The sequence below is a fragment of the Orbicella faveolata genome, unplaced genomic scaffold (genome assembly GCF_042242905.1).
Source record: "Orbicella faveolata isolate gen_17 unplaced genomic scaffold, um_ofav_v1 contig_48, whole genome shotgun sequence".
NCBI lineage: Eukaryota > Metazoa > Cnidaria > Anthozoa > Scleractinia > Merulinidae > Orbicella > Orbicella faveolata.
Window position 1 is genome coordinate 10035776 of NW_028301578.1, and position 11924 is coordinate 10047699.

General features: G+C 41.0%; 1 protein-coding gene and 1 pseudogene across 2 annotated transcripts in view; one reads left to right on the forward strand and one right to left on the reverse strand.

Moving 5' to 3' along the window:
• The window catches only part of LOC110060093 (uncharacterized), a 46818-nt gene extending 40997 nt beyond the window's left edge, over positions 1–5821 (forward strand). For both annotated transcript variants that reach the window (XM_089280640.1, XM_089280641.1), the window contains 4 exons: positions 93–560; positions 1743–1907; positions 2209–2317; positions 4871–5821. In XM_089280640.1, the coding sequence (XP_089136766.1) occupies positions 93–560; positions 1743–1907; positions 2209–2317; positions 4871–5075 (947 nt within the window). In that variant the 3' untranslated portion in view covers positions 5076–5821. The remainder of the gene's footprint in view (positions 1–92; positions 561–1742; positions 1908–2208; positions 2318–4870) is intronic.
• LOC149096470 (uncharacterized) lies at positions 2599–4429 on the reverse strand (annotated as a pseudogene).
• Positions 5822–11924: the final 6103 nt, after the last annotated feature.

The following is an 11924-nucleotide window of genomic DNA, read 5'->3' on the forward strand; positions in this document are numbered from 1 at the left end:
AAGCCATCAGTCACTGAGTTTCAAAAACAGTTCAATTCTCCAGTTTATAAGTGTTATTCAAATTGACAATTATAACTCACTTTCTACCACAGAAAATGCCGCGCCCAAGGAAATAGAACATCACTTCTCGGTTGATTTTCCTGGAATGAAATGCGAGGACATCCAGAGTCACGACGAGTTACGCTCGGCACTCAAGAAGAGATTAAGCAACACACTTTCAACACTCTCTGGATGTCACTCATGTAACTTAAAGACCGTCGCAGTTCCTGGATGTGAATCGAAAGCCAATCAAAGGTCAAAACGAGCAGTCGACACAAACGTTAAAGTTCTATTTTCAATGGTGTTGTTTAAGGATATTAATTCGTCCTCATCAGAAGGCAATGTCGAAGAAAAAAGTGAAGAAGTGTTGTTTCAGATGCAGTATGCCGTTGCTGCTGGACAGTTCACGATAAGCTTACATGGAATAAACACCACTGCTCAGAGGTCTTCACTAAAATATCTCTTCTCTAAGGTTACTTGCAGTGTTGGCTCTGTCCCAAGCAATAATGGAAAGAGATGTGGTGAGTATTTAGTAGTAAGTTTATTTATTTATTTATTTATTTGTTTATTTATTTTATTTAATTATTTATGTATTTATTTATTCATTTAGTTAGGTATTGATTTATCTATCCATTGATTTGTTTCTTTCTTTATTTTTACGTTACGACTCAAAAGAAGACACACTGCTAATGGCTTTATTTCTCAGCTCATTACCTGACGGTGGCGAGTTCAGTTTGATGAAATGAGACAACAGCCCTGCTGGGATTAATTTGCCACGATTGTGGCAAATTAACACTTATCCCATAAACACTTATCCTGTCACGTCATGAAGTGATGACAGTAACAACGAACATTCATGAAAAGTGGGGAGAACTAGAACGCTGATGACATAAGTGTGAATTGGATATAGGCATAAGTAAAAAAAAAAAAAAAATAGGGGTAGGGCCAATGTTAAGAAGGGGCGGGAGAGGGTTAAAACTTCTGACAGCTACGAGCAGCGACGTTTACGCTCAGCAGCTAGGAGCAAAGAGAGGACCTCTCTTTGGCGACACACCTTTATATTCAAATGAATATATTTATTTGCATTCTTCATCATTTACGCGTGTATTACAAACTCACAAAGTGACCAGCTCGGAGATGGCTTGATAGCTCAGTTGGTAGAGCACTGCACCGGTATCGCAGAGGTCATGCGTTCGAATCCCGTTCAGGCCTGAATATTTGTGTGTGTGTGTGTGTGTGTGTGTGTGTGTGTGTTTTTCAGGCTTTAATTTCGCAACTGCTTAAGTTGCGTGTATTACTGCGATGATCATGTCTTCACACCTTTTATAAAGGAATCTGATACAACCCGTAAGGCCAATTGTTCTCCGCCGACTAGATATCCTTAACAATGACCCTTTCTCGTGTTACATAAACCTAATTATGCGTGCTGCATAATTGGTGGGTAATTTTATTGATTTTTTCATCGACTATTTTGCCAATGTAACACAAGTGGCTACTACGACAACTCGCCGTGGAAATACACCCTGGAAAATATGTTAGGATTGGGCCAGAATTACGTTGGCTTAATTGTAACATCCTTTATAGATCTAATGAGCTTGATTGTAATGTTTACCCTTGGAAAGATTTCTGTTTTCAAGCACTTACGGTTGGTCATGTGAGCTGCCGTAATAATGCAAACAGTTAACGCCTGTTTTGACTTTCAGTGCTTTGTTCTGTCGGATCATTTCATGACCAAAACAGCCTAGATTGTAAACTATGTGGTAAAGGCAGCTACCAAGACAAGGAAGGCCGGACCAGCTGCGAAACATGTGGCAAGGGAATGACAACCCTCCGACGTGGAACGACTAACAGTGACGGGTGCATCGAGTGTAAGATTGCACTTCAATATGTAAAGCAGAAAGTAATGATACTTAACGGTTGATATGGTAGTCAACAGCAAGATAGGCGAAGTATTAGTATTGTTATATAGTAAACCGCCAGATGACAATTCTAGTGAGTGGATCACCTGTTGCTAGGATGTCTAGCGTTTAGCGTGAGCAATACAGATGGCCAAAGTTAAAGAGATCGCAAAAAACAAAACAAAACAAAACAAAACAAAGAAAAAAAAATAAATAAAAGTTGCAGATGGTAAATGTCCAAATTATTTTAAATGTTTGATTTTTCCACCAGATGCAAAAGAAGCTAGCAAGCCGAAAGACCCCAGTACTATCCTCAAAATCACTCTAGGGGTAGTCATACCTGTTGTTTTTATTCTTATTGGTGTCGCTGTCTATTACAGGTATTTACATTTGTTTTTGTTTTTGTTTTTGTATTTTTTTTAACTGTGTTCAGTTGTGCTGAATTATTTAAAACGATACTTCTGACTTCGAAAAAGGCTCTTGCGCTTGGAGACTCGATCAATAAGTGCTGGCAAAATTTCGACTTTTGTCGGCTTCTTCAAAATCCCTGGGGAACACTGATATTACAAAAATAATGAATTCACCTTTTCGGCGTTAGATTTCACGTGTAGTGTCACGTGGCTTATGATGTAAGCAAACCGGGAAAGTTCGGACATTCTAGTCAACCACACGAGTTCGACAAGTAGTGTTCTAACAGAATGGTCACGACTAAAAGATGTGCTTTTGTTACATGTAGAAACGATTCCCGATACCCTGAATCGTGGAAAAGAAACCCAAACGGCGATCCAGTGAGGTTCTTCCATTTTCCTGGCGCATTTAGACAAAACGAGAGAAGATAAAAAGTGGCTAAAAGCATGTCACAGCGGTGACTCGCTCGTGTGCACGAAAGACAGTTAGCTTTGTAGCCTACATTTTGTCGTTGGAAATGGTCTAACAAAAGAGGATCCTGATCCTATATCTGCCGTTGCCAGTAAAGAAAGGGTGCGTTTATCAATATGTGCTTTTATAACACATTTTGTCGTTTAAATTGATATTTTATACCGTGCCTAGGTGTCGTGACTGAATCGTAAACGAAAGGCATCCCGTGAACGCGAGGCAGACAAAGCGAGAAGCAAGAAATTTACCTTGAACGATCAGTGGTTAAAACCCAACTGACGCTTAATCGCCTTGCTGGCAAATCTAAAGAAGAACGTTCCGCCGCCATGACTCTTTTAGATCTGAGCTCAGAGCCAGTGGCGAGTTTAGGAGAGCCCGATGAGGAAAGCATCCAGAAATCAGGGGCACCCAACGGATCGTTTCGGTAAATTATCTGTTCGGAAGGCCTTTAATCTCTTCTGATTTTCTGAAGAGAATTGTCGTCTCGAACTTTCGTGATTTGAGAAATTCAATGTCTGTTGTTTTCGGATTGTTAAAAATGTCGTTTTGGGTACCGAAAATAGGTCAACTATCAGTTTCGGAAAGGTAATAAGACCCAAGGTTTTGGGGGAATGGACAAAGAAGCCCTAATAAATTTGAGAATACTCAAGTTCCCCTAGAATAACCGAACAGATAAAATTTTTTTGGCGCAACCTGAAAGTAACCTACAGAGCTTTAAAAGTACTCCAGATAGCCTAAAACAGCATTAAAAAGCATTTGAGAGAAAACGGTCGTTGGGTGCCCCTGAGAAATTCGAACCGGAAGAGCGAACCGACGAGTTTCCTGAACCGATCGAGTCTCAAATCAACAGAAAGACTGATGAAAAAGTACATGGCGGCCGCAATGTGCTTGCATCCCCCATCTCTACCACCTTTAAACTTGCATCGTGCCTGAAGAAGGCTGCCTTGGTTTGTACCTCTACCTTCGAGAATAAACCAGAGATCGTAGTGCTCCTTTCCTTCATGACCACCCCGTCCTTCATCCGTTTTGATTTTCATGAAACTTCAAAGGTCGCACTTTGGCTATATATACATGAACACCCTCTTGATTCAACTGAGCAGTTAGTAAAGATTCCACGTAACCATCGGCGAATAAACGATAATCTTCAAATGACTTGTAAGCGGCGAGTCCCTGCTTATCGTAATCGGTTGAGTGGTAAATCAATTAATTAAAAATGTCGTACTACCCAAACGGCGGCGACGAGTTGAAGTTGTTCAAGGTCTTCAGGGAAACTGGCTTGGGAATTAGCATTTCATGAATTATTTATTCGTCAGCATCAGTGGTTTGATCTTTTTCGAAGTTTGGATCATCACTGGCACACCCATTCTTTCGACTGCGGAAGCGATTTCCACGAGCGAAGTTTTCAAATGTTCGCTTACTGAAACTCCACGTTCCTGCAAATATCTTTTAAGTTCTGCCACATTCATGGCGTTGAAGTCGCTTTTATTCTTTTTTTCTGCCATTTTGAAGGTGAAACTATTCTAAGTTCAAAGACTTGAAGCAGAGAGAAATATATATTAGTAGTGACAGGACGTTGGCGAAGTTGAAAACTTGGTACACGTGTAATGCGTGCTTGACTAGAATGTACGAACTTTCCCAGTTTGTTTACATCATAAGTCACGTGAAACTACACGTGAAATTTAACTCCGAAAAGGTGAATTCACTTTATTTATCTGAGTACAAAAAAAAAAAAAAAAAAAAAATAATAATAATAATAATAATAATAATAAAATAAAATAAAATAAAAAGAAACGGAAAAGTAGTACTGGAAGATATAAGTTTTAGAAGCAAACAGAGAAGTCTCAGGAAACAGATTATATTGACATTTCCAAATTTCCAAGGTTCCTTGGCACTTCGTTAAATCGAGGTTTCACGTAGAATACTCTTTTCAATTTTAAGTATGAACACGCATACACATCATAGTGGAAGCACGTTACATACACTCCCAGCGGTTTTCCTTTTGTTTCAGTCCAAGTTACTGAGGAAATTATGTACTTTTTAAATTTTTTTTCGCTTAGTTTCACACGTAGGTTTCGGAACCAATGCTGCTTTAATCGCACAACTTCTCTTAATAAACAAAACCCTTGCCGGTGGAAGAACAGCGTGCACCCTGGTGACCCAGAATTCAAGGGCGAATTACGCTTAGGAGAGAGAAGATCTTCAAAAGACGAGCAGAATGGAGGCAGAGGCTACGAAAACGCAGCTACACAATCAGAGTTGTAGATCACGTCGCTTCATGATTGAAAGGGATGTTCACCCAATTACCATGCATTAATAGCCAGTGACGAAAGTTGTTTTTTCAGTTGCTCTTTTGTGTGTGTGTGTGTTTTCTTCCAAAGCAGTAGAGTGAAACAGAGAGAACTGTTGATCATAGTTAACTTTACTTCAGTAGAGTGAAAGCACTCAAATATTGCAAGTATCGAATCCTGCTTACATGACAAGGGGAGCTGACCTTCCCATTTTCAGTAGTCCGCTAGTACTTTAAAATAAGCAGCACTTTGACCGGGACGACTTAAAGTGGTAGTTCATAGAAGTATATTGCTTAAATGTAACAGCTATTTCAGTTAACGACTCTATTATACTTGATACATAGGTTGGTCTCATCAACTCATTGCGAAAAGGTTTGCTATACCATTTATTAGCCGCCGCCCCCCCCCCCCTTCCCCACGCCCTAAGGATATAAGCCCTCCTGTTTATAAACCCACCTCAAACCCCTTGTGAAGTTGAATGGGCCTAAGACTTATAGCCAGAATTTTATCCTTGAAATACTGCTGTGAACCGATACATTGAAGCTCTAATTAGGTAAGAGAGAGGCAAAATATATGCTCTGCAGTTCATAGTAGTATGGTTTTGTATCATTTGCAAAATAGTTGTGATATGTTATTCGTGTTTGATTTATGATAGTTGTGTTTCTGCCATATTCGATAAGGCATCGTAATGAACAATAAAGATGTACCGTTGAAGAGTCACGTCACGTGTTATCTGCTTTTAGCGCGTATACTGCCGTCGATGAACCTTAATTGTAGCACCACACAAGCTAAGGAAAGACCTGCTCACACTACCAGACGACTTAAAACATGGTCATCTCAAACCAATTCGACTGAAAATGTATTGCATTGTTGGAAGCCTTCACCATGTTGGTGCCCTTCGGAGGGGGCACCAACGTGGCGGCTGTGAAGTGATAAAAACATCTCTCTTTAAGTTTTGCCAATGAAACAAAAAGTTGTTATTGCAATGGATACTTCTTCTAGAGCAAGAACTGGTTAGTTAGCAGAAACTTGAGCAATAACTCCTCTTTTGACCTACTCGAGAGCCTTATTGGGCCGCCTTTCTAATGTCTGGTAATGCATAAACCTGAAAATTCAAACGTGCTCTATGACATAATTAGGGTGCATTTATTTAAGAAAATCCAAGATTGGCATCTTAAATCCAAAAGAATTCAAAAACGGATTTTGATCTGGGAGTGGATATTTCGGTTCCTTTGACCCACCATGATCCGTGAGATCTTGGATTGATCTGTTTAGTAACGGAAAGCAAAATCCATTTTTGGATTCTTTCGGATCTAAGAATCTAATCTTAGATTTTCTTTAAAAAAAACAAAACCAAAAACAACAACAACAACAACAACAACAACAAAAAGAAACGCACCCTTAGAGTCCCTTTTGGGCTTAAACGTTGCAAAACGTCAAGTTATTAGAATACCATTATATACTTCCAGATACTGACTTTTAAAAACAAACTCCAACCGAATGGAATAAAACTAAGCATATACCCACAAGTACGCATTGCGGACCTATTTTTATAGAAATACTGCTGTTAGATGGGCACTGATATACACTTAATTACACGCTCTTCTGGCAAGAATGTTTTCTTTCCGGCCGATGCTAAATATTCTTATCTTTCTGCCGATTTTAGGCTGATAATATTCTTGTGAATAATCTTAGACTTTAGCGTATGTCATATCTGTTTTGTAAATGCATTTGGTGTCTTGATCGTGTTCAAGTAATTTTGGAGCCAGCCTGCAGGCATTTAAGTCTGATATCGCGCACAAAACTTCTTCCAGTAGTGTTATGAACATCGAACCTATGACCAGTGCTGTTTTTTTTTTTCCTTTTTGGGCAGTTGTGCGAGTAATGGAAAGGAAGAATTTTTGTAAAGTTTAGTTAAAAACATATAATCGTATTTTGTTTACAAATTTTTATCATAAAAAATACATTCTTTTCAGAATCTCAGTCTAGGGTTTATTCTTAAAATATTTTTTTAAAATTTCCCAAATTTTAACCTAGATATTCAGAGTGTCCTGGGCATGAGAATCGAGAATCGCGACCAGTAATGAGTGTTTTGTTACGGGGTGAGAGATTCTCGCCTATATCAACATTCTTTCCTCTCGTGAGTTCTCGCGCGTTTAGAAATGCGCCACACTCGCGTTTTAGGTCCAGGGATCGCAACCAATGCTTACCTAACTTTTTAAAGATGTTACTTTTAGCCCTCCCCCCAATCTACACACGTGTATTTCACTTGTGGAAAACTATCGATTTGCATAGTGTTTGGGTTGAACATTGGACGTAGTGTATTTCACCTGTGGAGGTATATCGATTTAGACAGTGCTCAAAATCACCGAGACCGGGCTACGCGCAGCCTTATTTTGACCAACTTTGGGTCGATTTCCAAAAATTTGGGCGATATTTCCGAGTCCTAGGGACTCTAAACTAATTAGAGAAGCTTTTGGTTTTCAGTGAAATGGAGAGAGGAAAATTTTTTGAACGCTTGGTTATTAGCAGTGTGGCCGAAATATAGCCACTTAGTGACTAGAAAGTTGCCGAGACCGGGCTACGCGCAGCGTGATTTTGACTAACTTTAAGTCGATTTCCAGGATGTTGGGCGATATTTCCGAGTCCCAGAGACTCTAAACTAATTCGAGAACACTTTCGTTTTCAGTGAAATGGAGAGAGGAAAAATTTTTGAACGCTTGGTTATTAGCAGTCTGGCCAAAATATAGCTAATTAGTGTTCGTAAAGTCGCCGAGAGTGGGCTACGCGTAGTGTGATTTTAACTGACTTTGGGTTGATTTCCAGGATTTTGACCGATATTTCCGAGTCTCAGAGACTCTAAACTAATTCGAGAAGACTTTGGTTCTCAGTCAATTGGACAGAGGGAAAATTTTGGAACGCTTGGTTACGAGCAGTCTGGCCGAAATATAGCCACTTAGTGACCAGAAAGTCGCCGCGACTGGGCTACACGCAGCGTGATTTTTACCAATTTTGGGTCCATTTCCAGGAACTTGGGCGACATTTCCGAGTCCCAGGGTCTCTAAACGAATGCGAGAAGACTTTTTAGTGACTGAGTGAGTTAAAGAGGGGTTATATTTCGGCGAGATTAGACATAACCAAGCGTTAAAAAAAATTTTTCTCTGTCCATTCAACTGTAAACCAAAGTCTTCTCGATTTAGTTTAGAGTCCCTGGGACTCGGAAATATTGCCCAAGCTCCTGGAAATCCACCCAAAGTTGATCAAAATTACGCTGCGCGTAGCCCGGTCTCGGCGACTTTCTAGTCACTAAGTGGCTATATTTCGGCAAGACTGCTCATAACCAAGCGTTCAAAAATTTTTCCTCTGTCCATTTCACTGAAAACGAAAGTCTTCTCGAATTAGTTTACAGTCCCTGGGACTCGGAAATATCGCCCAAGTTCCTGGAAATCGACCCAGAGTCAAAATCACTCTGGGCATAGCCCGGTCTCGGCGACTCTCTAGTCACTAAGTGAGTTAAAGAGGGCTATATATCTCGGGCAGACTGCTCATAACCAAGCGTTCAAAAATTTTTCCTCTGTCCCTTTTACTGACAACCAAAGTCTTCTCGAATTAGTTTAGAGTCCCTGGGACTCAGAAATATCGCCCCAGTTAATATAAATCGAACTTTGAGTACTGTCCAAATCGACAGATTTCCAAAAGTGAAATACACGTGTGTAGATTTGGGGGAAGGCTAAAAGTAGTAGCTTTAAAAAGTTAGCTAAGCACTGGCTGGGATCCCCGCACCTAAAACGCAAGTGTGGCGCAACTCTAAACGCGCGAGAACTTCCGAGAGAAAAGAAAGTTGATATAGGCGAGAACCTCCAACCTAAGCACTGTCCAAATCGATAGACCTCCACAAGTGAAATACGTTTCTGTAGATTTCGTGGACGGCAAAAACTAGCATTTTTAAAGAGCCCCTTAAGCATAGTTTGGGATCCCCACATCAAAAACGCGAGTTTGCCGCATTGCTAAATGCGCGAAAACACGCGAGTGTAAAAGAGATATAAATGGGCGAGAATCATTAACCCAGGCATTCTCCAAAGCGACGGACTTCCACAAGTGAAATACACGTGTGTAGATTTGGAGGCGGACCAAATCTAGCATTTTTAAAGAGCCCCGTGAGCATACTCTGGAATCCCCACACGAGACACGCAGGTGTAGCGCATCTCTAAACGCGCGAGAACTTACGAGAGAAAAAAAAGTTGATATGGGCGAGAGTCTCTTACCCAAGCACTCTCTAAATCGAAAGACTTCCACAAGTAAAAAATACACATGTTTAAATTTAAGAGAGGGCCAAAACTAGCATCTAGCCCAGTGAGCATAGTTTAAGATCCCGATACCAAAAGTTCGAAAGTGCTGCATAGCTAAACGCGCGAGAAAAGACAAGGAAAAAGTAAATTGACATGGTTAAAAATATCCACCCAAGCACTGTTTAAATCGATAGACTTTCACACGAGAAATACAGGTTAGAGATTTATAAGACGGCTAAAACTAACATCTTTAAAAAGAGAGGAAAGCAAAAATTAGGATCCCCGTACCTAAGACGCGAGTGTGGCGCAAGTCTAAAACGCACGAAACCTTATGAAAGAAAAGAAAGTTGATAGGGGCAATAATCTCTCACCCAAGCACTGTCCAAACCCATAGACTTCCACAAGTGAAATACACGTGTGTAGATTTGGGGGAGGGCTAAACGTAGCATCTTTAAAAGTTAGGAAAGCATTGCTTCGCATCCCCGCACGTAAAACGCAAGTGTGACGCATCTCTAAGCGCGCGAGAACTTACGAGAAAAAGGAAAGTTGATATGGGTGAAAATGTAAGACCCAAAAACTGTGCAAATCGAGAGTTTTCCACAAGTGAAATACACGTGTGTAGATTTGGGGGAGGGCTAAAAGTAGCATCTTTGAAAAGTTAGCTAAGCATTGATTGGAAACCCTGCACTTCAAACGCGAGTATGGCGCATCTCTAAACGCGCCAGAACTTACGAGAGAAAACTAAGTTGATATGGGCGAGAATGTCGAACCTAAACACTATGCAAATCGATAGTTTTCCACAAGTGAAATACACGTGTGTAGATTTTGGGGAGGGCTAAAGGTACCATCTTTGAAAAGTTAGCTAAGCATTGGTTGGAAACCTTGCACCTTAAACGCGAGTGTCGCGCATCTCTAAACGCGCCAGAACTTACGAGAGAAAACAAAGTTGATATGGGCGAGAATGTCCAACCCAAACACTATGCAAATCGATAGTTTTCCACAAGTGAAATATACGTGTGTAGATTTGGGGGAGGGCTAAAAGAACCATCTTTGAAAACTTAGCTAAGCATTGGTTGGGATCCCTGCACCTAAAACGCGAGTGTGGCGCATCTCTAAACGCGCGAGAGCTTACCAGAGAAAAGAAAGTTGATAGAAGCGAGAAAGTTTTCACGCAGGCATTGTCCAAATCGATAGACTTCAACAAGTGAAATAAACGTTGGAGATCGGAAGAGGGCTAAAACTAGCATGTTTGAAATGTTAGGTAACAATTGCTTGGAATCCCGGCACCTAAAACGCGGGTGTGCCGCATCTCTAAAGGCGAGAGTACTTACGAGAGAAGAGAAAGTTGATATGGGCGAGAATGTCTAACCCCAAAACTGCGCAAATCGATAGTTTTTGCAAGTGAAATACACGTGTGTAGATTTGGGAGAGGGCTTAAAGTATCACCTTTGAAATGTTAGGTGAGCATTGGCTGGGATCCCGGCACCTGCCACGCGAGTGTGCCGCATCTCTCAACGCGCAAGAACTTATGAGAGAAGGGAAAGTTGATATGGGCGAGAATTTCTTACCCAAGCACTGTGCAAATCGAAACATTTCCCCAAGTAAAATACACGTGTCTAGATTTGTGGGACGGCTACAAGTACCATCTTTGAAACGTTAGGTAACCATTGGTTGTCATCCCAGCACCTGAAACGCAAGTGTGGCGCATCTCTAAACGCGCGAGAACTTACGAGACAAAAGAAAGTTGATAGGGGCGAGAATCTCTTACCCAAGCACTGTTTAAATCGACAGTTTTCCACAAGTGAAATACACGTGTGTAGATTTGGGGCAGGGCTAAATGTAGCACCTTTAAAATGTTAGGTAAGCATTGGTTGGGATCCCGGCACCTGAAACGCAAGTGTGGCGCATCTCTGAACGCGCGAGAACTTACGAAAGAAAAGAAGATTGATATTGGCGAGAATGTCCAATCCAAACACTATGGAAATGGATAGTTTTCCACCAGTGAAATACTCGTGTTTAGATTTGGGGAAGGGCTAAATGTAGTGTCCTTTGAATGTTAGGTAAGCATTGGTTGGGATCCCAACACCTGAAACGCGAGTGTGGCGCATCTCTAAACACGCAAAAACTTACGAGAGAAAAGAGAGTTGATATGGGCGAGAATCTCTTACCCAAATACTCTGCAAATCGATAGTTTTCCACAAGTGAAATACACGTGTTTAGATTTGGAGGAGCGCTAAAAGTAGCATCTTAAAAAAGTTAGGTGGGCATTGGTTGGGATCCTTGCAGCTAAAACGCTAGTGTGGCGCATCTCTAGACGCGCGAGAACTTACGAGAGAAAAGAAAGTTGATAGGGGTGAGAATCTCTCACCCACGCACTGCCCAAATCGATAGACTTTCACCAGTGAAATAAACGTTGGAGATTTGAAAGAGGGCTTAAAGTAGCATTTTCAAAAAGTTAGGCAACCATTGGTTGGGATCCCGGCACCTTAAGCACGGGTGTGGCCCATCTCTAAACGCGTGAGAACTTACTAGAA